Genomic DNA, 25,170 nt, shown 5'->3' with positions numbered 1-25,170 from the left:
CAAACCGACCCGCGCCAGTCCTCGGCTGGGAAAGCCCATCTCCGGCCGCCGCTGCTCCGCCACCGGGCAGGGGGCCATGGCGACTCCACGCCGCTGGCCACGGGTCGTCCCCGAGCTCGCGCTGGGATGTCTGCTCCTGCTGCTGAGCGCGCTGGCCCCGGGCCAAGCCTCCCCGCGCCTCCTCGACTTCCCGGCTCTGGACTGTGCGCAGGAGGTGAGAGAAGCCGGGCGGAGCAAGGATGCGGGGGTTGTCCGGGGGTGGTGGAGAGGACGGCGGTCGGGCAGGAGTGGGAAAGGCCGTCGGGAGTGCGAAGGGCTGTCAAAGGCGATGAAAGCCGTCGGCTGTGCGAAGGGGCAGACGGTCCAGGCTCCGGCGGGCCCGGGGAGGCTGAAAGTCCGCCCTAGGGACTCCGAGGAGGTCCCGGGCACGGGCGCAGCGTGGAGGCGCGCTGGCAGCGACTCCGGGAGTGTAGTCGCGGTGAGGGGGAGTTCTGGGGAAACTACCCGGGCGGACGACGGTGACCCTGGTAGCGCGAGGCGGGGGTGACAATTCCGTTCGGGCCTCGGAATTGGAAGACGGAGGCTGGCAGCTCCGGATGGACAGGGACCTAGAGAAGGGGCCTTGGCAGGAGATGAACCGATCTGGACTGGCCCCTAATTCCTTGCTTCCTGAGCAGTCATCCTCCACCTCTCCCATGCTCTGGCGCCCCAGTCTGGCCCCCGGGGTCCCCACAGGTTGGGTAATACGGGGCGAGCCCGGTACCCGGGGGAATCAAACAGGATGTGGGTTGAAAGATGCTGTCCATTCCATCTTTCCACTACCACGTGTGTCCCAGAACCGAGAATACTAAAATTGAGTTAACATGTGTGGAAGTCTGCCAGTCCGTTACTGCCAAGGAGGACCACCCCACCCCCACGCCCGGCTGCACTCCTAGGAAGCTGACACACCCCTGGCAGTTGAATCTTACTGTTAAGCCCGCTCATTTGTCAAAACAAAAAACAAGGAACCTGTGCAAAACTAGTGCCTGTTCCACAAATAAACTTTCCTCCGTTTCTCCCCTCCAAGCTTTCTCTTCCTGCACTGGCTTTTCTAGCCCCTTCCCCTCCACTTCCACCGCTGACCCCAGTAGCTGAGTCAGAGGATATGAAACAAAGGATAGTTAGTTCTCATCTAATTTTGTAGATTTACGAAAAGAGGGTGGAGAAAGGGTGACTATTTTACAGGAAAAAAAAAAAAAAAAACTTTTTTTTTTTTTTTTAAAAGTCTGAGAGCTGTTGGGAAATGTCATAGTGATCCCATACTGGGCAAATCAGAGTGACCTCTTCAGACATTTGTTTGCGGCTTGCCATTTGCCAAAGGGCCTCCCAATACAAGTAAACTGAAAATAAAGAAATAAGGCTGGGACTTCAGAGTCCAGGGTGAAGTTGTCTTGGATGCAGTAACTACCTTGCTAGGCAGCCTGGAGCAAACGTTCTCTGCACAACCAGTGGGGAGTCCAGGAGGGGAAAATTACATCCAGTTGGGCTGTTGTCCACTGAAAAGACATCTGAGCAGTTCTGATCCAGGGCGGAAGCCTCAGAAACGTTTGCTTAAAGCATTCATTCTCACTGGTGGGGTGTGCCTCGGTCAGTGTCAAGTGCAGGATCAAGTGGATGATGGGGGTGTGTGGAACAGGGGAGAGATGGGTGGGAGTGAACGATGGGGGTGTGTGGAACAGGAGAGAGAGATGGGTGGGAGTGGACGATGGGGGTGTGTGGAACAGGAGAGAGAGATGGGTGGGAGTGGGTGATGGGGTGTGTGGAACAGGAGAGAGATGGGTGGGAGTGGACGATGGGGGTGTGTGGAACAGGGGAGAGATGAGTGGGAGTGGACGATGGGGGTGTGTGGAACAGGAGAGAGATGGGTGGGAGTGAACGATGGGGGTGTGTGGAACAGGAGAGAGAGATGGGTGGGAGTGGGTGATGGGGGTGTGTGGAACAGGAGAGAGAGATGGGTGGGAGTGGGTGATGGGGGTGTGTGGAACAGGAGAGAGAGATGGGTGGGAGTGGACGATGGGGGTGTGTGGAACAGAAGAGAGATGGGTGAGAGTGGATGATGGGGGTGTGTGGAACAGGAGAGAGAGATGGGTGGGAGTGGATGATGGGGGTGTGTGGAACAGGAGAGAGAGATGGGTGGGAGTGGACGATGGGGGTGTGTGGAACAGGAGAGAGAGATGGGTGGGAGTGGACGATGGGGGTGTGTGGAACAGGAGAGAGAGATGGGTGGGAGTGGGTGATGGGATGTGTGGAACAGGGGAGAGAGATGGGTGGGAGTGGACGATGGGGGTGTGTGGAACAGGGGAGAGAGATGGGTGGGAGTGGGTGATGGGGTGTGTGGAACAGGGGAGAGATGGGTGGGAGTGGGTGATGGGGGTGTATGGAACAGGAGAGAGATGGGTGGGAGTGGGCGATGGCGGTGTGTGGAACAGGAGAGAGATGGGTGGGAGTGGACGATGGGGGTGTGTGGAACAGGGAAGAGAGATGGGTGGGAGTGGGTGATGGGGGTGTGTGGAACAGGAGAGAGATGGGTGGGAGTGGATGATGGGGGTGTGTGGAACAGGAGAGAGATGGGTGGGAGTGGGTGATGGGGTGTGTGGACAGGGGAGAGATGGGTGGGAGTGGGTGATGGGGGTGTGTGGAACAGGGGAGAGAGATGGGTGGGAGTGGACGATGGGGGTGTGTGGAACAGGAGAGAGAGATGGGTGGGAGTGGGTGATGGGGTGTGTGGAACAGGAGAGAGATGGGTGGGAGTGGACGATGGGGGTGTGTGGAACAGGGGAGAGATGAGTGGGAGTGGACGATGGGGGTGTGTGGAACAGGAGAGAGATGGGTGGGAGTGAACGATGGGGGTGTGTGGAACAGGAGAGAGAGATGGGTGGGAGTGGGTGATGAGGGTGTGTGGAACAGGAGAGAGATGGGTGGGAGTGGGCAATGGGGGTGTGTGGAACAGGAGAGAGAGATGGGTGGGAGTGGGTGATGGGGGTGTGTGGAGCAGGAGAGAGAGATGGGTGGGAGTGGACGATGGGGGTGTGTGGAACAGAAGAGAGATGGGTGGGAGTGGATGATAGGGGTGTGTGGAACAGGAGAGAGAGATGGGTGGGAGTGGATGATGGGGGTGTGTGGAACAGGAGAGAGAGATGGGTGGGAGTGGACGATGGGGGTGTGTGGAACAGGAGAGAGAGATGGGTGGGAGTGGACGATGGGGGTGTGTGGAACAGGGGAGAGAGATGGGTGGGAGTGGACGATGGGGGTGTGTGGAACAGGGGAGAGAGATGGGTGGGAGTGGGTGATGGGGTGTGTGGAACAGGGGAGAGATGGGTGGGAGTGGGTGATGGGGGTGTATGGAACAGGAGAGAGATGGGTGGGAGTGGGCGATGGCGGTGTGTGGAACAGGAGAGAGATGGGTGGGAGTGGACGATGGGGGTGTGTGGAACAGGGAAGAGAGATGGGTGGGAGTGGGTGATGGGGGTGTGTGGAACAGGAGAGAGAGATGGGTGGGAGTGGATGATGGGGGTGTGTGGAACAGGAGAGAGATGGGTGGGAGTGGGTGATGGGGTGTGTGGAACAGGGGAGAGATGGGTGGGAGTGGGTGATGGGGGTGTGTGGAACAGGGGAGAGATGGGTGGGAGTGGGTGATGGGGGTGTGTGGAACAGGAGAGAGATGGGTGGGAGTGGGCGATGGGGGTGTGTGGAACAGGAGAGAGATGGGTGGGAGTGGACGATGGGGGTGTGTGGAACAGGAGAGAGATGGGTGGGAGTGGGCGATGGGGGTGTGTGGAACAGGAGAGAGATGGGTGGGAGTGGGCGATGGCGGTGTGTGGAACAGGAGAGAGATGGGTGGGAGTGGACGATGGGGGTGTGTGGAACAGGGAAGAGAGATGGGTGGGAGTGGGTGATGGGGGTGTGTGGAACAGGAGAGAGAGATGGGTGGGAGTGGATGATGGGGGTGTGTGGAACAGGGGAGAGATGGGTGGGAGTGGGTGATGGGGTGTGTGGAACAGGGGAGAGATGGGTGGGAGTGGGTGATGGGGGTGTGTGGAACAGGGGAGAGATGGGTGGGAGTGGGTGATGGGGGTGTGTGGAACAGGAGAGAGATGGGTGGGAGTGGGCGATGGGGGTGTGTGGAACAGGAGAGAGATGGGTGGGAGTGGACGATGGGGGTGTGTGGAACAGGGAAGAGAGATGGGTGGGAGTGGGTGATGGGGGTGTGTGGAACAGGGGAGAGATGGGTGGGAGTGGGTGATGGGGGTGTGTGGAACAGGAGAGAGATGGGTGGGAGTGGGCGATGGGGGTGTGTGGAACAGGAGAGAGATGGGTGGGAGTGGACGATGGGGGTGTGTGGAACAGGGAAGAGAGATGGGTGGGAGTGGGTCATGGGGGTGTGTGGAACAGGAGAGAGATGGGTGGGAGTGGACGATGGGGGTGTGTGGAACAGGAGAGAGATGGGTGGGAACTGAGCTAAAAAGGCTGTGAGGTCTGCAGAAGCGCATCCAGACTCTCAGCTTCACAGTCCCTGACAAATCTTGAGGGTCTTTTGGGTTTGGTTTTAGTTTTCATTTATTTATTTTAGGTTTTTGTTTGTGTTGTTGTTTGTCTTTGTTTTGTTTTCCAGGCAGGGTTTCTCTGTGTAGCCCTGGCTGGCCTGGGACTCACCCTGTAGATGGGGCTGTCCTCAAACAGAAAGACCTGCCTGCCTCTGCCTCCCAAGTACCATAGCCCAGTCATGGTTTTTGTTTTAACTTAGATTTTGGGGTTTTTGTTTATCTGTTTGTTTTATGTTGTTTTGCCTGCATACATGTATGTACACCACATGTTTGTCCAGTGCTCATGGAGTTAAGAGGACATTGAATCTTCTGGAACTAGAATTACAGATGGTTGGTGAGCCACCGTATGCTGGGCCTGCCTGGGCACTGTAGGATGTAGGACAAGTGCTCTTCACTGCTGAGCCATCCATAAAGGCTTACCTTTACTTGGAAAACCGCTGGGGGCCACATTTCTCTGCAGCCTCCCTCTGTCCTCTCTGTTGCCTCACCAACATCTGGGCTCCACAGCCTGACAGCTCCTCTTTCTGTTGGCTTTGAAGTCCTTTTCAAAAGAAGCTAGAGCTGTGGGTGTGGCTCAGTGGTCTCTGGGTTCCAACTCCAGAACTGCACAGAGGAAAAACATTGTTCACGAGTGCGTACGTGAGCATACACACACGCACACACACACTCACACATAAATACATACCATACATACACACAGCATATACACACAAACACTCACATACATACACACACATACACACACCATTCACACATGTTGCACACACCACATAGTTTTAGTGACTGCAGTATACTTTATTTCCACCGTGAGAGGACTGTGTGAGACAGCTCAAAGGGAGCTGGCCACTTGCACTTGGAAACTGATTTAGCAGTCAGTGACTCCCTCCTGTGACTGAAGGAGGCTTCCCCAGGCCTCTGCTGTTCCTTGTTTCATGCTGCAAGCTCTAGGGGCTTGGTAAATGTGTGTGGCATGAAGTACAAAAACTAGAAGAAGAAGGAAGTGCCCCCTGTTTTTCAAGCAGTGGTAAGCTGAGGCCATTGCACTTGTTTGGGCTGGTTGGAATTAGCACCTCAAAACTTGGATGACTGTAATGCCCCCCAAAACCAACCCTGAAGACACCAGACGCGACTATAGTTCCCGGGATGATTTTTTGTTGGCCTGCCTAGATAGGCTTCTTAAAGTCAGTTCCCTGTTAGCTGCCATTCTCGAGGAAGCCCTGTAAGCAGTACCTGGAGGCTCGTCAGCATGAATGCTCACACTGTTCGAAGACAGGATATATGTTACCATTACCAGTTTGTTTTCCTGAGTGCTTGTGGTTTTTACTTGCGGTAGAATGACTGTTTGGCATCGCCCTTCTGTCTTGTGGTTTCCGGAAGCTGTGCTCAGCCCTTCCACTCTTCCCTAAGAGAAAAAGTTGTGTTTTGCCGGTGCTCCTTTGGTGGACACTGTCCTGTACGCAAGGATGCAGTGCCAGTGATGGAATCACACTGGACCAGCTCTCACCCTGCCTGCCTTTGTTAGGCTACACTGCCATCAAAAGACTTTTGTTTCAATTAGCAATGAGCAAGAGCCTGGTGCTCAGTCCGAAGACTTGGCCCCAGCTGCCTCCCCATCTCCTGCACTACAGCCCTGCGTCCTCTCCTCCCAGGAGGTTGTGGGGAGGACCTCCACGGCTCTGTCTGTGAAGGCCTCAGGCTGTGTACACCGGGGTGTTCCACCAACCTGTATCAGGCAGTTGGTAATGTTTGCTCAATGCCCAGAGCCAAACACTTCTTTTAATCATCCTGCTATGAGTGCAGAGTCTGTGTGTTGTAAACATCCCTTTTCTGGGAGGCAGAATAGCTGTGCTGGGGCATGGTTCTGGAGCAAAGCAGGCTTACTGTAGCTCTGGAACCTGGAGCCACCTAGCGACTCTCCCTGTGTGCCACAGGTGTGAGTCGCCTAACCGTGGAGAGAGGTAGGTGACCTAATCTTCATGTGACCATCGCAGAGTGCACATACACAGACCTGCAAGGTATCATCAGTGGCTCCAATGCAGCCTCTTGATGTAGCCAAAGATGTGGAAAGCAGATCCGTAAGGCTGCTGCCAGCATTACAGTTTACAGTGAACCTTTAAAGTACAGGAATATGCTTAAAATAATGGCAAGGGCAGTTCCATAAGTATTAGCTGCTGTCAGAATCCCTTCATCATTCTGAATAGTTTCTGATGTCTACAAGATGGCTAACAATGCCGTTCATGAGGAGGTAGCTGGTCAATGAAAAGTCTATACTGAAATTAAATTATAAGTAAAAAGAAATAGGGGCTGAAGAGATAGCCCAGTGGTTAGGGTGCTGGCTGCTCTTCTGGAGGACCAGGGTTCAATTCCCAGCAGCCATATGTTGGCTCACAACTGCTTATAACTCTAGCTTCGGAGATTCTACTTCCTTTTCTAACTAATGCTGGCACATGTGTGGTACACAGTGCAGGCAAAACACCCATGCATATAGAATATTTTTTTAATTTTAAAGAAAAATATGTTCTTCAAATAATATAATAATATTTTCATCGCCCTTTCCTGTCTCCTTTTAAGGCTGTTGTGGTGCTTTAAGAGACTAACACAGAAAGGTAAAGGAATTCTCCATAAAACCCAGAGAGGAAAACTACCTTGTTTTAAAATCTGGTTTAGATTAATAGCATCCCATCTTTAGAATTCATTTTTATCAAGGAATGTAGAGGTTCCTCTTTAAAAATTGTGCTGGGATATTTAAAACAGTTCTCTATGTCACACCTAAGCCTGCTCCCCAAAAGCAGACACTTATAATGGACCTGCTTGTTTCTTTTGACACCCACATTTTTGCAATGTGCCTTTTTACTTATCTCTAGTAATAGAGGAACCACCACTTGATCCCGATCTCTCCTTTCCCATTACATTTGTGAACCACCATGTGGGTGCTGGGAATTGAACTCAGGACCTCTGGAAGAACAGTCAGTGTTCTTAACCGCTGAGCCATCTCTCCCATCACATTTGTATCAGGGTTTGCTGTTCAGCTTCCTATTGTTACAGCCAGGCAGCTGTTGTCTCTGATGAGGTATTTTGATAAAACATTTTTCTGGTAGTTTCTCCCCTCTCCTCTTCACAGATGATCACATATCCAACTACGAACAGGCAAGACTGAAACTTGAAGTATCAAGCTATTTCTATCTGTTGCTGCAAGCCTGTCAACCAAGTGTTTCCAAGCCCCTCCCACTTCCTCCTCTTGTCAGGATAGGTGCCATGTTGCCCTGGATTTTAAGTAGCTACTGATGGGTAACAGGGAGGTACCCCAAATGGAGTGCAGCTACCTGCTCTTTCTGTAAGAGTTCCCAATCTCAAGACCAGTTTCTGTCCTCTGTGACCCGTTCACAGGGCTGCTAGACAGGAAGAGAGGACAGGCGTGTGGAAGGAAGTTCATCTCAGAGCAGTGTGGTGTGTGTCGGAGTGAGCAGAGACATCGGGATGGTCTTGTTTGAAACCAGCAAGGATGTGATGTTAGCCCAGGGGCAGTGAAGGACAGTTCATCACAAAGAGAACTGGGAGAGGTGTATGGAGTCGGGACCCCAAGAGCAGTGAACTGTAGGAAGGACACAGATCCAGTAGCAGACTCAGACTGGATCCTGACATGACCTCAGGGCCATCCTGCGTCCTGTTTTATGAATGAACCCTGGGGCATACATTCACTCAGCTCCATCTGGAGAGGCAGCTGTCAATCAATGTCCATCCTACATACAGTGCATTACTGTGCACCCATCATCCAGGTCTTCCCCCAGCTTCACATCCGCTTCACGGGACGGTGTTGGTCAGTCTGGGTGGTTCAGGCCCAGAAGTGGCAGAGCCTGAATTCCAGAGCATCCTTGCTACCTTGCCAACACTGGCTGTGGAGGTCACTCTAGCTCTAAAGGATGTCCCCTATCACTTGTGCCAGATATTGGCAGGGAGGTGGTTGTATGATCACTGTTGCCAGTGAACTATACCTAAGGAGCCAGGGTTTTATGAGCTGTGGATTGGCCAGGTCAGAGTTCTGTGGCACTCCTTAAATTGATGGCCAGTCTGAGAACATCAGCCCAGTGTTTACAGTGTTTGTGAAGCAGAAGTGAGAAGTGAAGGGCCTGCTTCATCATCTCCCACATCCTGCTCTGGGTCTTGACTCCTATGGTTAGTTTAATTCCCAACAACAGTGTGAAGTTGGTGTTAGACTATTCTGATTTTATGCTGAAGAAACTGAGGCTTTGAGTATTTGAGTGAAGTGGCTCACCAGGGATGTGAGGGTAAGGTGTATGTGTGTGTGTGTGAGAGAGAGAGAGACAGAGAGACAGAGAGACAGAGAGACAGATAGAGAGAGAACAAGTTTACAGCGGCTCAGTATAATTTTTTATGACTGATCTGCAGCAGGAATTATAAATTTGATGTTTCACCTCTTAAGAAAATTGGAAAGCTCAATATAAAGACTTTCTTCAGCAGACAATGCTCTCTTTTTTTGTTTTGTTTTTGTAGTTTTTTATTATTATTTCTTTTTATTCTTTAAATTCCCAGCCCATAACAGTTACTCAACGTCTCCAATTCTAGCCTTGCATGGCAGCCCATGCCTTAGTCCAGCACTCAGGGAAGCAGAGACATGCTGTTCTCGGTGAGGTCTTGGTCAGCCACGTCTAGTCTAGGCTATACTGTGAGTCCCTGTCCCCAAAAGAAGCCAAGAGAGAGAGAGGGAGAGAGAGAGAGAGGAGAGAGAGAGAGAGAGAGAGAGAGAGAGAGAGAGAGAGAGAGAGAAGCCTCCAGTTCTGTTTGCTCTCTGTCCACCACTCACCTCCTTGACTGGACAAAGAGGGGGAAAAGTGCAGAAGACTTTTGGCTACTTGGCAGAGCAGCTCCCAAAAGTGAGATGGGAGGGAGACAGGAGCTGTATGACCTGCTGTTATGGGCCTGCCGTACAGCTGGGCCACAGTGGGCCTGGTTTCTCGTCTGTAATCAACACTTCCTTTCTTCCCACAGGGGCTGAGCTGCAGAGTCAAGAATAGTAAGTTCTTTTTTTTTTTTTTTTTTTGTTCCACTTATTGCTGCTGTTAATACAGGGAGGGCCTCCCGCTGACTTCCACAGGACAGCCTCTATGTGCCATGTTCTGGGTGGGGTTTGTCACTGTCAGCTGGGCCATCTTGGTTATAGGCATCAGTGCTCCAGGAGGAAACCTTAATTCACTATGCAAAATGATGCTGCCAAGGTATAACGTGGTACCCTAGTGCACATAACTATGCCTGTCCCATTCAGCTTGTTACAGGAGCAGTGGTGCTGGCTTGGCTCTGGGGTTTTGTTTATTTGTTTGTTTGTTTGTCTGTGAGAAGCTTTTTTCTATTCTGGATATAGAACCCATTGCTTAGACTCCATAGACAAACTCACACCTCTGAGCCACAATCCCAGCTGCTGGCTTTGTTTTAAGGATCAGGCATATACTTCAAGTGTCAGTGCTAATGAGGGACCATGACAAGTAAAAATAAGGAAGCTCTCACTGCTGCCCCTCCCCCTATACCCCCATTTCCAATGGATGCCTCTTTTCAAAACCCTTCTCCCCAAACGTTCTCAGCATTAGAAAAGAGCAGTCTGGGCTGAGAGCTTGCCAAGGTCACAGTTGGAAAGTTGAGAACAGCTGCAGGCCTTGAGCCCTGTTGGGACTCCTCTGGACCCTCTTGGCTGTAGGTCAGATAATTGTTCTCCTCAACAGGCACTTGCCTGGATGACAGCTGGATCCACCCTCGAAACCTGACTCCGTCTTCCCCAAAAAACATCTACATCCATCTGAACGTTTCCGCTACCCAGCAAGGAGACCTAGTCCCTGTGTTGCACGTTGAGTGGACCCTGCAGACAGATGGTGAGTGACCACACCAGCCAGCGCCTGGGTTTGCCCTTAGGAGGAGACCACCGCTCACTCCTGCTTGGTACTGGGAGGCTCCATCGTTTACGAAGCAAGAACTTTTCACATAGATGTATGCCTACAGAGTGGCTTCTGTTCACACTGTCTCTATGAAAGGCCTTCCCGTGCACCAACTTTTTATTACACGGGGAAAGGGCAGCTTCTTCTCTTAGCTTAAGAGTCAAAACTTTTCAAAACATACTCCAAACCTCATTAGGGGTGATTAACTGCAGAATTTCTGAACAGAGCCAGCCCCACATCTGCGAAGGGGCAACAGCAACTGCTCCCTGTAGGTCCCTAGCTGGTATTCTGGATGACGATGCTAGCAGCCTCTGGATGGATGGACCATGTCCTGTTCCCAGGGTTTTGTTTTTTCCTGTTAAACTGTCCCTTGTCTCACTAGGAGGTACTTTCTGCAAGGCCTAAGTGGGGGGAAGTGGGGAGTTAGGTAAGAAGGCAGATGGGGAAAAGCCACACCCTGGCAGGGGGTTGGTATGCATCTGTGTTCCCCTTTTCTTCCTGGCCTGCAGCCAGCATCCTGTACCTTGAGGGTGCAGAGCTGTCCATCCTGCAGTTGAACACCAACGAGCGGCTGTGTGTCAAGTTTGAGTTTCTGTCCAAGCTGTGGCATCATCATAAGCGGGTAAGAAGACAGCTTCACTGGACTGTGTTCCTAAGTGACACCAGTACAGGTTTCTTGTTCCAAAGGTACACCTAACTGAAAGGATGAGTTCAAGATGGCTGCCTGCTATGATCCTGGCACTTCTGCTTCTTCTTCTTCCTCCCACGTGACCAAGACACTCTATAAGGCTGGTTTACTCTCTCTCACGCATGTGTGTGTGAATGCATGCAAATGGCATGGCCATTTACTGGAAGAATTTTTAAATTTTTCTATTGAATATATTTTATTTACATCTCAAATGTTATCCCCTTTTCCGGTTTCTCCTCCTTAAACCACCAATCTCATATCCCCTCCCCCTGCTTCTGTGAGGGTGCCTACCCACCCACCCTCTCCTGTCTCCCCGCCCTGACATTCCCCTACACTGGGGCATTGAGTCTTGGCAGGAACAAGGGCTTTTCCTCCCATTGATGCCCAACAAGGCCATCCTCTGCTACATGTGCAGCTGGAGCCATGGGTCCATCCATGTATACTCTTTGGATAGTGGTTTAGTTCCTGGGAACTGTGGTTGGTTGGTATTGTTGTTCTTATGAGGTTGCAAACCCCTTCAGCTCCAACTGGTGGAACTTTTAAACAGATAGAAAGGACAAAGATAGCATGTCTCTAATGTGAGATTCTGTGGTTATCTTTTTATCCTTTTGTTTGTTTGCTCGTTGACTGATTATGGGGAAGTGTGACATGGGGACTTTGGACAGAATGGCTGGGGGCATTGTATGACCCATCCCATCGCTTCTCTTCCCCAGTGGCGGTTTTCCTTCAGCCACTTTGTGGTAGATCCTGGCCAGGAGTATGAGGTGACTGTTCACCACCTGCCTAAGCCCATCCCTGATGGGGACCCAAACCACAAGTCCAAGATCATCTTTGTTCCTGGTAAGCACCCTTCTAAGCATCCACTTGGTACTGGGCTCTGGGTGAAGAAAGCATCAAGGGGCTCAGACATCAGAGGCCAGCTCTGCTCCACAGTGGCTGCAGATCCAGGGCCTGAGTGTACCTCCAGCTGAGGCCAAAGCCTTTATGTCCTAAAGGCAGCGTTTGTCCTCTGTTGTGTAGAGAGACCCCAGAGGGTGTTGGCAACAAGGGTCCCTCCCTCTGTATAGAAAAGTAGCTTCCATCTCAGAAAATGCCAGATCCCTGAAGGGCGGTGGCCTATGTACTCAGCCTGGACAGTTTCCCTCAGTTTGCTCACTTCCCCTGCATCCCGCCTACACACCCTGCTCTCCTGGCCCACCAATCCATGCTGTCTGTGATTGCCATCTCACCTCTCAGGGACCATCAGGTCTTCTGGGTCACTTTCTGTCTCTGCCTTTCCCAGAACCTTGGCCATCGCTGACATCATTTCTCATTACACCTAGCAGGTAGTCAGAAAATTTTGTTTTTTTGTTTTATTGGTGGCTGTGGTGGGAACTTGGAGCCTAGGCACAGATACTGGGAAGTTAGCCACATCGCAGCCCAAGAAATGCTTGTTAAAGATGGCAGTGCCTCCTCGTCCTAAAGCACACACATGTGCTCACCTGCCTCCTTCCCACGTGTCCTTACTCTGACATTCCAGATGCCATCAGTTTTCTTTCCCTGGTCTTCTCTGTAAAAGCATCTCTTATTCACCTGGAGTAATTACTGCCTCTGTCTGCTAACCTGGAAGCTTCCAGCCTCCTTATCTTCTAGAATAGGCCTAGAACGTTTTCTGCCTCTGAGACTTACTGCTGAATAAGCGCACCCTTTCTAATCCTTTCTGATCTTCAGGCTCAAACTCCTCTCCAAGCTGACTGATTCAGTCTGGCTTTTCTTGCTCGGCCTCTCTCCTGAACTGATGTGCTTGGCCTCAAATTAACTCTGGAAATCTGCTTTAATCTTGTCTTCACCTGTGTTTGTTGCTTGTCTCTCTGCATCCCATCTCTGTACCACAGTCCCGTTAGAACTGTCCCCGCCCCCTCCACTGCTCTCTTGAGTAGCTTCCCTTATTTCTCTTCTTGTGAGAGTTGGGCATATCCTAGTCTGTCAAATCTCTCTCTGTCTGTCACTCAAGTAGACATCACTTTAAAACATGGCTGCTTCCTTCTACAAATTAACTTTACCTTCATTGTTTTCATTGTTTGGGATTAAAGGTGTGTGCTGAGGGCTGAGCCACACTACAACTAGAAACAGTTTATTTCAGCAAATAACACAATTTCAGAGTTCACAGTGTGATCAAATGTCCTGCAATACTCTTCTGTAGAGTTAATCTGCAAAAAGCAGTGGTTTCCACTGTATGTGCACCCAGTACTTGTAATAAGTAGCTCAATAAGTACTTGCTAAAGAACTGCTCTCCCTCCCTCCCCTACCCCTGGGAATGTGTTAGAAACACTGATTCCAAGTTCTCAATGGCAAGGTGCCTGTCTGGGTTTGATCCACAGTTCTACAGGTAAAAAGGAAAAGAAAACAAATAAGTAAATAAATGCTGACTCTTGCTGGCCACCAGGGCTCCTGAGTGAGAACCTAGTAATGAGTAGGGGAGAAGTCAGAGAGGCTGCAGTGGAGGACAGAAGGGCTTCCAAAGTATAAAGGGCCAGCCAGATTGCCCCAATTTGGTAGGATCTCTGGCCAGGGGCAACTGTCTAGGCCTGGAACAGGCTGTGAAGATGTGTCTTTGGGCAGGCTCCTTAAATGCATAACATCTTAATAGTGTCAAAAATCCAGAAGAACAGGCTGGGTGTGATGGCTCACACCTTTAATCCCAGTACTTGGGAGGCAGAGGCAAGTGGATCCTTGCGAGCCTGAGACCAGCCTGGTCTATAGTGAGTTCCAGGACAGCCAGGGATATGAAGAATGACCCTGTGTCAGAAAACAAAACCAAACCACCAAAATCTGTAAGAACAAACTCCTGAAGGCAGAGACTTACAATTTCTCTCTTATTGGGTTGGCAGACTGTGAGGACACCAAGATGAAGAGGACTGCACCCTGTGTGAGCTCAGGTAACCGGCTGGCCTGGGAGACCTTGACCCAGGCACATTAACATGCACTTAGTACTAACATGCATGTTAGTACATACATAACTGGGTATGTACACACATGAACTTGCACATAGAAGTTCATTGGGTACGTGCACAATTGTGTACTGGCCCATATGATACACATGCCCATGGAGACACCTACTCCTCCTCACTTCCTACCTGCACTGTGCCCTTGGCAGGCAGCCTTTGGGATCCCAACATCACTGTGGAGACCTTGGACACACATCATCTTCGAGTGGACTTCAGCCTGTGGAATGAGTCCACCCCCTACCAGATCCTGCTGGAAAGTTTTTCGGACTCAGAGAACCAAAGCTGCTTTGATGAAATTACACAAATATCTGCGGTACTTGTATTTCTTACCCCCTCAGACATAGATTAAAATACCTCTCAAATCCTCAACCTTCCTCCATACTGGTCCTAGATAACCTCTCGGCTAGAGTCCAACCTGGACTCAGGTGCAGTTCGCAGCTGCCTTTCCCTCTCAGGTAGTAGAGGGCTCTGGTGTCTGCAGTTTGTTCAGAATAATAGTTTATGAACAGAGGTAAAATGGTTGAGGAAGCATCAGACTAAATCTAAATACAGAAGTCTAAATCCTCTCTTTACTAAATCTCAAAGTGAAGTTCTTATTAAATTGCAAATTAAAAGAAGTAGAAAAAACATCTCTTAAAACCCTTCTCCCTGTCTCCTGGGGGGGGGGGGGAAGTAGACTGAAGCTAGTCATAAGGTATTTAGTTGTTAACTAAAATTTAAGGGACATAATTATCGGGGTAGTAGGAGGGTTAAAGTGGCAAGAATAATTAGGGTGCCTTTTTTTTTTTTGAGGCAGAGTTTCTCTGTGTAGACCAGGCTGTCCTTGAACTCAAAGGGATCCTTTACCTGCCTCTGCCTCCTGAGTGAGGGACTAAGGGTGTGTGGGTGTGTGCCACCACAGCCCAGCTAAGTTTCGTTACTTTTTATGTTTTCCTGACAGTTACCTGTTGGGAGGCCATTTCATCTGTTACTGACTCCTCAGTTGGTGAAACAGCGATACTGCCCAGCCCACGCTCTCCACACCCCAGCCCATGGTCTCCACACCTCCACAGTCTTGCCTGCTCTCTTTTTGTTTGGCTGTGTTTATTCTACTTTCTCAACTATTTTGAAGTTTAGAAATGAATGAGGGCATTTCCGTCAGGAGGGTGGATGAGGCGGTGAGAGCAGAGTGTGTGCTGTGAGGCGGTGAGAGCAGAGTGTGTGCTGTGAGGCGGTGAGAGCAGAGTGTGTGCTGTGAGGCGGTGAGAGCAGAGTGTGCTGTGAGGTGGTGAGAGCAGAGTGTGTGCTGTGAGGCGGTGAGAGCAGAGTGTGTGCTGTGAGGCGGTGAGAGCAGAGTGTGTGCTGTGAGGCGGTGAGAGCAGTGTGTGTTGTGAGGGTGAGAGCAGGGTGTGCTGTGAGGCGGTGAGAGGAGAGTGTGCTGTGAGGCGGTGAGAGCAGAGTGTGTGTTGTGAGGCGGTGAGAGCAAAGTGTGTGCACCGGCACCCCTGCGGCATAGTCATAGGTTGGAGCCCCAGGTCCCAGCAGCCAGAGCAAAGAGGGAAATTTTCATTGCTAAATCTGCTTATAAGCTCATCATGGGCTAGTCACTCTGCACAAATACCAATTTTTCTGGACCAGAAATCAGGAAAACATTTCTCCCTCTGGCATTTATAAGGGAGGTGGCTGGTCCACAAAGAGTCACTTTCCCAGCAGACAACACCAGGGTCTTACTCAGCTGGCTTCTTCCATCCCTCTCTCCAGCCCAGACCAGAGGAATTCCACCAACGATCCAATGTCACATTCACTCTAAGCAAGTCTAACTGGTGCTGTCATCACCGTGTGCAGGTGAGCTGGGACAGCGGTAGAGAGCATGTTCAGGTTCAACCATTCAGAGGAAGAAGGCAGCCAATGGATAGGTAGCTCCAGACACTACTGCTAGGAGCTCTGGCTCACTACAGCTTTCTGCATCTCTCCTACTGGTCCTTCCAGATTGGTAGGGGCTTTACCCTTTTGTATGGGCGGGAGACCTTATTGAAAAATAAGGGGGATAGACCACTTGAGAATAGAGTCTCACTGTAGTTCCCAGGCTGGCCCGAGGAGACTGCCTTGGCTTGCCAAGCAGCTAGGATATAGGTATATATCACCACATACTGTTCACCAGTCATGTGGAGATCTAAACCTGGCCAAGCAGGGTCTGTTACTCACAGGTTGCTTCTTTGGCCATGAAGGTATGGGTTGGTATCTTCTTCACCCTTCTGTTCCCCCAGGTCCAGCCCTTCTTCAACAGCTGCCTGAATGACTGCTTGAGACACGCTGTAACTGTGTCCTGCCCAGTAATCTCAAAGGCCTCAGGTAGGAGAGGAAGAATTGTCCTTGGTGTGGGGGTGGGGGTAAGATACTGTCCACTAAGATGAGTCCTGACTGTGGAGAGAGGAAGGTTTAGCTTAGAGCTGCTGGTACCTGTGCTGGAGTGCAGATGATATCCCTGGATTGTCCTCCTCAATGCCTTTCACTAGCTCTGCACCCATAGGTAGAGGACTTAACCTTTCTTATCAACTAGGTTTCCTTGGCTAAAAAATGAGATAGTTTTTCTCAGAGAGTTAGGACTATGTACCATGGAAGTACTTTAGCATGTCAGGTTCAAATAAGAGAAAATCGAGGCACAAATGTTAATTTGCCCATGTTCACATATCAATGCCATAGCCCCAGGTTCCTACTTGAGCTTGTAGGGTTTGGCAGCCACTTGTTCCTGGATCTCTGCTTCTGCCACATGCAGATCAGATGGGGGCCAATGTGACACTGTGGTGGAAGGAGCCCTGGTCCCCATGGGAGGAGTGGAGTCTCTTAGAGCTTCAGCTGAAGGGGCTCCATGGAGCAGGACATACAAAGTGTAGCCATGCCTGTCTGCAGAGTTAAAGTTGTCATTGGTATCTCTGCTGGCTGAAGGTCATCAGTGGGTATCTCTGATAGGTTAAAGCCATTTTGGGGCGTTTGTGACTGGCTTAGATGATTGCTAATCATTAAGAGTGACCTTGTCCCTATTTTCTTTTGTTCTATTACAGTTTTCATGACAGGTAAGTCCTTCCTTTAGTAAAGGGCATTCCCAAGGGACTACGTGTGGTCCCAGCCTATCCCTGGGCCAATCCAGAAGGCATGCACTCACAGCTAGCCAAGGAGTGAAGTAGCTGAGAGCCCGGGCTGGGGGTGTGGGGCCCTGCGCAGACTCACTTTGCTTTGGTAGTTACAGACTATCCTCCCCTCTGGGTGTACGGCCTCATCACCCTCATCGCCATTCTGCTGGTGGGCTCTGTCATCCTGCTGGTCATCTGCATGACCTGGAAGCTTTCTGGTAAGGAGTACACCATTGCTTCCCTGTTCCTGTCTTTTCCCTGGATTAAAGGTTAGCTCCCTGTGGGACTTTTCAGAGTCTCAGGCTTCTCTCTGGCATAATGGCATTTCTAAAACACATCATAAGGCCGTGGTGAACATGGTGGTACTTTTTTGTTAAAGTTAGTATTTCCAAAGTCAACAGGGAGGAAGGAGGTAGTGTGGAATTTCCCTGCATCAGCCATGATCAGCCAAACAGCACCTGCATAACTTTATCCCCAAGTCCTCACCCAGCCTTTGCCTCTGAGGTCAGAGATGAATTTGAGGGACAGCAGGGTGGGGTTGAAAAGTCTCAGGCTTTTGACCCTGAACTCACAAGGGAAGACCCTTGCACTTCACTAGTTTTGTAGTTGCAGGAGACTTAATCTTAGATTCCATTTCTTTTTCTGTAAAATAGGATACTAAGCCTAGATTCCCTGTGTACCTTCCACTAGCTGAGTTTTAACAGGGAGAAGTGTGTTGACTCCACTTTCCCTGTCCTGTCATAGAATGTACCTTGTCATAGGGAACCTGTTTCTACACTTGCTGATGTTCTTCCAGATCTTGAATTGTGGGGCCCACAGATTCTGGAGAGGGCCACGTGACATTTCATGCTAATGCTGAGCCATGTCCCAACTGCTGTTACATTTTCTACTACTTCCTTAACTGTCCCCACCACAGGGAAGAGGAAAGGAGGAAACTCACTCACTAGTCATTAGAGTATCTTTGACAGCTCTGGGTAAAGGCCCAAAGAACAAGGACTGAAATTATGACTAAGTCTCTTCTTTAGGAACTGAGATGTAACTCAAGGATAGAGCACTTGCCCAAAATGCCCAAGGCCCTGGTTTCTCTCCCTGGACCACAAAGAAATAAACCTCCTGGTCATATGTTGAAAGAGAACAATTACTTAAGAGTGTAGTTCCCCTTCTTTACCTCAAGGACACCAGGAGGAAATGTCGAAAGGGTCATGGGGGCTGCTTCTGGCAGGCAGTGTTGTAAGATGTCTGCCTCTTGTGTGAACCTCCCTGCCCTCCAATGGAGTCTACTCAGGCTTGCGAAGCATACTGCAGAGAGAGGCCAGGGAGCCCACCCCAGCTCAGGGGCTCCCAGCTTGGCAAGTGCCACAGAATAATCCGGACCTCAGCTGACTGAAGGGTCAGCACTTCCCACATAACCTTGAGAATGTCCCTCCACAACCCCACTCCTCAGAAGCAATGAAGTGTCAGAAGCATTAGTCTCTGTTCACCCCATTTAATGGAGTATCTGACCCAGGACTCACACCTACACAGCCACATGACTTGGTCTCTGCAGAGGCCCAGAAATGTCTAGTGGTCACTAGCTGGGACCTGCTCCCCTTGTTTACCTGTGTCATTAAGCATCCTTCTATCACACCTGTGAGCCAGTCAATCCTTGTTTCTCTTTGGAATAAGCCACTCGATAGATTTCTTTTTCTTGCAGGAGCTGATCAAGAGAAACATGGTGATGACTCCAAAATCAATGGTCAGTAGCACATGCTCTGTGGGGGCCTGCCTGCTTTCTGAAGCCTGCTGGGTTCCTGGGGTAGATGGATCTGTTGTGTCTCTGGTCAGACTCCTGAGTCCTTTCAGAAGGCCCCACCTCTACTTGGGACATATGTCTCTACCTCGTGCAGAGAGAGCTTTGGGATGTCCCAAACATGGGGCCTGGAGTTCCTTTATTTAATTGCTTAGACAAAGAAGAGAAGGTAAACATTTTTCAGAGAGAACTCTTTTTGAATGGGTGTTTCTCGTCAATGGGCAGGTCTTTCTTATTTATTTTGTTTTTCTTATTTATTTTGATTTAGGGGTCTCACTATGCGTGCGGCCTTGGCTGGCCTGCAACTTTCTATGTAGATCAGGGAGGCCTAGAATTCATAGAGATATTCCTGCCTCTGCCTCCCATGTACTGGGATCAAAGGGGTGAACCATATGTCTGGCTTTTTATTCCTTTTTCATTTAAAATGATGAATGTGTCAGCCAGTGACCAGCTAGAGCTTTGTGGAGGAAAGCGGCTACGAAGGAGGGAGGGGCCCTCACTGTCTCCTCACACATCACAAAGCAATGTAGTAGCATCTGGTCTACCAGAAGGCTGTTTGCTGAAGATAGAAAGCCAGACTCTGCCTTTGATGCAGGTAGCTCATAGGCTGACTTTAGAGCAGTGGTTCTCAACCTCCCTAAAGCATCGATCTTTAATATAGTTCCTCATATTGTGGTGACCCCAACCATAAAATTATGTTTGTTGCTACTTCATAACTATAATTTTGCTACTGTTATGTGGCCTTTGTATATACACATCTGATATGCAGGATATCTGATATACAATCCTGTGAAGGGGTTGTTCAACCTCCGAAGGGTTGAGAACCGCTACGCTAGAGGGAAATGCCCAGGTCCAGTCTTGGGCATGAGCATCAGCACATGTTTCTTTGTCTCTTACAGGCATCTTGCCGATAGCGGACCTGACTCCCCCACCCCTGAAGCCCAGGAAGGTTTGGATTGTCTACTCAGCTGACCACCCCCTCTATGTGGAGGTGGTCCTAAAGTTCACCCAGTTCCTGATCACTGCCTGTGGTACTGAAGTGGCCCTTGACCTGCTGGAAGAGCAGGTCATCTCTGAGGTGGGGGTCGTGACCTGGGTGAGCCGACAGAAGCAGGAAATGGTGGAGAGCAACTCCAAAATCATCATCCTGTGTTCCCGAGGCACCCAAGCAAAGTGGAAAGCCATCTTGGGTTGGGCTGAGCCCGCTGTCCAGCTACGGTGTGACCACTGGAAGCCTGCTGGGGACCTTTTCACGGCAGCCATGAACATGATCCTGCCAGACTTCAAGAGACCAGCCTGCTTCGGTACCTACATTGTTTGCTACTTCAGTGGCATCTGTAGTGAGAGGGATGTCCCTGACCTCTTCAACATCACCTCCAGGTACCCACTCATGGACAAATTTGAGGAGGTGTACTTCCGGATCCAGGACCTGGAGATGTTTGAACCTGGCCGGATGCATCATGTCAAAGAGCTCACTGGGGAAAATTACCTGCAGAGCCCTAGTGGCCGGCAGCTCAAGGAGGCCGTGGTTAGGTTCCAGGAGTGGCAAACCCGGTGCCCCGATTGGTTTGAACGTGAGAATCTCTGCTTAGCAGATGACCAAGATCTCCCATCCCCAGATGAAGAAGTGTTTGAAGACTCACTGCTGCCACCAGGGGGAAGAATTGTCAAACAGCAGCCTCTGGTGCGGGAGCTCACTTCTGAAGTCGGCCTTGTGGTGGACGTCTGTGTCAGTGAGGAAGAAAGTGGAGTGGCAAAGCTGGATCCTCAGCTGTGGCCACAGAGAGAGCTAATGGCTCAGGCCCTCCAAACCACGGTGCTGCCAGCAGGACAGGTCCCTGCAGCTCATGTGGTGGAACCTGTCCCTCTTCCAGAGGGCAGAGGAGCGGCAACCCAGCTGGCCATTACAGAGGACAGCGAGGCTTGCCCACTGCTGGGAGCTCAGCGGAACAGCGTCCTTTGCCTCCCCATGGACTCAGATGACTTGCCTCTCTGCAGCACTCCAATGATGTCACCTGACCACCTCCAAGGCGATGCTAGAGAGCAGCTAGAAAGCCTAATGCTCTCGGTGCTGCAGCAGAGTCTGAGCGGACAGGCCCAGGAGAGCTGGCCAAGGTCTCAGGTAGTCCTCAAGGAGTGCACACCTTCTGAGGAGGAGCAGCGGCAGTCAGTGCAGTCAGACCAGGGCTACATCTCCAGAAGCTCCCCACAGCCTCCTGACTGGCTCACAGAGGAGGAAGAACTAGGACTGGGTGAGTCAGTTGAGTCTCTCTCTCCTGAGCAACTACAGAGCCTGAGGAGCCTCCAGAGGCAGCTTTTCTTCTGGGAGCTTGAGAAGAACCCTGGCTGGGACAGCTTGGAGCCACGGAGACCAGCCACGGAACAGCAGGGTCCCTCCTAGGCCTTCTGATCCTGCTACTTAAGAGGATGTATGTTGTACTGTATATGTGCGTGTGTATGTGTGTGTGTGTAGTGTGTGTGTGCGTAGTGCCCAGCTTGAAGATACGGACATCTGAGTCTGACATAGTGTTGTATATCTGAAGTCCCAGCACTTGGGGACCGAGACTTGTCGATCTCCTGAATTCAGAGGTTCAGGGCCAATGTGAAAACATAGCATGACTTCAGAGAGATAAGTGCAGACATCTTGGTTCTGATCCCTAAACACTCCCCTTTCCTTGATATGAACATCTGGTCATCACTGCACAAGAATCCGCAGCCTGTTCCCAGAGCTCATAGCCAAGTATGTCCTTCATCCCTTGAACATTCATTCCGTACCTACTAGTCAGGCATTTGGAATTCAAAAACAGGTTACATGACACAGCCTTGGCCCTAAGAAGCTTAAAATTCAGTAAAGATGTAAAACTAGCCAGGATGAATTCTGCTGCTGCCTGGGCTACAGAAGGACCCTGGGAGCGGGGGGGGGGGGTGTTTCTGGAGGGGGTACTGCTTTTCTGGGAGGGAGCAGCCATTGGATCAAGTATTATGAAGGAGCCAGCGCTCAGGGTGGAAAGAGCATTGTGGGGCTAGGGTGGGAGCACCTGAGGATTCCTTTCATAAGTGGATCTGTTGCCCTGTGGGGGAGGAGACTGCATGCCAGATATACCCAGAAGCCTTCTCAGATCAGATTTTTAGAAAGAGTCAGTATAGAAATGGGTGCTGCAGAACTCGAGAAGCAGGAAGAGGCGTGTGAAATCCTGTGCTGGAGTGCTGGCTGCCAGGCTGTGGGAGGGCTGCAGCCACCAGATCCCAGCAGCTTGGCAGTCTGAGATCAGAGCAGCTCTACCTCAGGGTGTAGTGATGGAGTTAAGAAAGATGTGAGGGTAGCGGGGATGGGGCAGGGGCATGACAGTGGAGAATGTGGTAGGCCCTCCAAGGTCAAAGGAAAGTATGTCACTATAACTAAGGTTATAAGGAGAGATTCGTTAAAGTAGCTCCTGGGGCGCCCTCTTGGGGCAGACAGTGGCCTTGCGGCTTAGGTTCTGGAGAATGCACAGGTCTGTAGCCCTGGCCTTTGCTACTCACTGCCAATTGTCTAGACTTCGGTGAGAAAAGGACCGTGAAATGCTGTGGGAGGCGCAAATTCAGTGATTGTGTGTGTGCATATGTGTGTGCAGTAATGAAGACTTAATAAAGTTTTTGCTGTGTTGCTAAGGATTTGTAGTTGTTATTGAATCACCTCTTACCATAAGTCAACAAGTTCCCACTTTTTGAGTCGTAACAGACAAATCTTGCCTAACATTAGCAAGCTCTTGAGGTTCCAAGTCTCAGAGTGTGTGGCCTCTATTCAACCATGCAGTAGCCAAAGGGCCAAGTGAGAGAGAGAAAGCCCCACCTACCTGCCCAACAGCCTTTTCCAGATGTTTCTTTTCAGAAATTCAGGCAGTGAGGGTCTTTGGGTCTAGATGCCAGTCAAGCCTATGACATCCCCCATTCCAGCATCAAATCAGCCCCAAGTCAGCACAGACCTGCACCCACAGTGTCCTCTCCAACTTCGCTGAGTGCTCACAACCTTCAGCTTCTTGCTGCTCCATTAGACCGTATCAATACATTGGTTCTTCTGTCTGCTTCTTTTCTCCTGAGATCTTACAGAGATACCCACACATCATACACTTACAGTTGTCCCTATGCAGCTGAGCAGCTTGGCATATTCAGAGTTCAGTGACAAATACTGTAATCAGCTTTAGAACACTTCTGTACCTCAGAAAGTTGGTGCTCCTCATTGCCCCCCTACCTCCTCAGCCCCAGGCCTGCTTTCTCTCACTTTCCGGACATGCTGGTTCTAGATTTTCCATTTAATAGGATCAGAATTCTCAGGGGCTTCTTGGCTATTTTATTTTCTTCATACTCATCCCTCCTTAGAGATTTTTATTCATCCTGAAGGTTAGAAATTCTAGAAACTGCTGTCTGCTGTCTGACAAACACCAAGATTATCAAGAAGGTTAAAACCATTTCTTTATGCTTGTATTTTTCTGAACCATGCCTAATGAAACTTTTGGCCTGGCATGGTGGCACATTTGAGTCTCAACAAGAGTTCCAGGCCAGCCTTGGTTATAGTAAGACCCCGTCTCAAGACAGGAAAAAAAATAAAGGTAGCTCCATAGGTAAAGGTGCTTGATGTCCTGAGTTCAATCCCCATGGCCTGCCTGCAAGGAGAGAATCTGATCTCAACACACATTTCATAGCACACACACGCAACATGTGAGTGTGTAGGTACACATGCCAGTAACTAAGAATAAGTGGAGCCCTATTTGGGGCACTAGGTGTGGCTCGGTGATAAGAGTACTTGTCTATCACACATGTGCCTCAGCAATTCCAGAAAAACTTGGGATAGAAGATGGCTGAAGAACACTTGCTGCTCTTGCAGAGGACCCAGATTCAGTATTCAGCCCCCCCCCATGGCAGCTCATAACCACCTATGACTCCAGTTCCAAAGGATTCCATGTGTTCTTTTGACCTCTTCAGGTACCAAGCATGCACATGGTGCAGATACATACATGCAGGCAAAACACTCATACACATAAGTTTTTAAAGATCTTAATTGCAAGAGAAGTTTTCCTGTCTTGAGCCTAATCAAGAAATAAGGTGGAGGAGGGGGAGTGAATAAGGAAGGAGTAAGGGACAATTAGACAATAACCTGGACATCACTTGATACAATGTTTCAGTCCAGATCGAGTTTTTTGGCACCGCTTCAGAAGGCCCACACTCAAGTCTCTTAGCCTTGCTTCTAGCTGCATTGGTTAGTTTTTACTTACCCATGAAAATGAAACAGGTGGTAAGGGCTGGAGCTGCAGCTCAGTGATAGAGGCTCACTCACTCAGCCGGATCCCCTGGGTTACATCCCCAGCCCCAGAAGAAAGACAAGAAAACGTGAAAACAAAGTAGGGACTAAAGAAGATGGCATCCTGAGGATGCAATGGACAGTTAGATACTGGAGTATTTAGACTCCCATTCTAAATAAGAGGAAGAACAGGCTTTGCCCTACCCTGGCACCTCCTGAGAAAGCCTGCTCACTGAGGGCCACCAGACATCGTGTGCTCCAGGCTGTGTAAGAGAGCAACAGCCCAAGAGTTCATTGGCACAGCCAGTGTAAGACTGGCACTGTAGCTCAGAGCTTGAATCTCACAAGTCAGATGTGTTAGAAAGTTCCTTCCAAAGATCGTCCTGGCCTTGCTGCTCAGAAGCAGCTTTAGATTGACAACTTTTCTAGGCTTTAGGTTGCCCTCTTTAAAAAGGGCACAACCTCATAGCTGTCTGTAAGGGATGGGTGAAGTTCACAGGACAGGAACTGAGGTCTCCACACCCAGGAAGTACTGGAAACATGTTAACCACAACCGGGCCCCTCTGTGGCTTCCCCACCAAACTGCTGCCTCTCCTCCGTGCCTCAGCCAGAGCCTCTGACCTGGTTCTGAGCTCAGGCAGTTTGTGGATCCTGAGGCATTGCTTAGCCCCTTCCCCTGCTGCTTCCCGCCCTCTCCCTCTAGTGTTTGCTTCCTGAGATTATCAAAGCCATCTCTGCCCAGTGTTGGCTCACACTGAGTGAATGTATCGTCGTGGGAAAGTAGCCAGAGGGC

At 50.3% G+C, this 25,170-nt stretch overlaps 1 protein-coding gene across 1 annotated transcript; it reads left to right on the top strand.

The window, feature by feature from the left end:
- Positions 1 to 76: 76 nt before the first annotated feature.
- IL17RA (interleukin 17 receptor A) lies at positions 77 to 21,944 on the top strand (the record flags this gene model as incomplete). Its single annotated transcript, XM_080914032.1, has 12 exons — positions 77 to 214; positions 9,591 to 9,615; positions 10,316 to 10,462; positions 11,035 to 11,147; positions 11,927 to 12,053; positions 14,084 to 14,131; positions 14,350 to 14,513; positions 15,941 to 16,024; positions 16,447 to 16,524; positions 17,402 to 17,528; positions 19,004 to 19,045; positions 19,999 to 21,944. 12 exons carry the CDS (start codon positions 77 to 79, stop codon positions 21,498 to 21,500), a joined length of 2,595 nt encoding a protein of 864 aa, XP_080770158.1. The 3' UTR covers positions 21,501 to 21,944.
- Positions 21,945 to 25,170: the final 3,226 nt, after the last annotated feature.

The sequence above is a fragment of the Micromys minutus genome (genome assembly GCF_963924665.1).
Source record: "Micromys minutus genome assembly, chromosome: 3".
NCBI lineage: Eukaryota > Metazoa > Chordata > Mammalia > Rodentia > Muridae > Micromys > Micromys minutus.
This window is presented reverse-complemented; position numbering and strand designations above follow the sequence as displayed.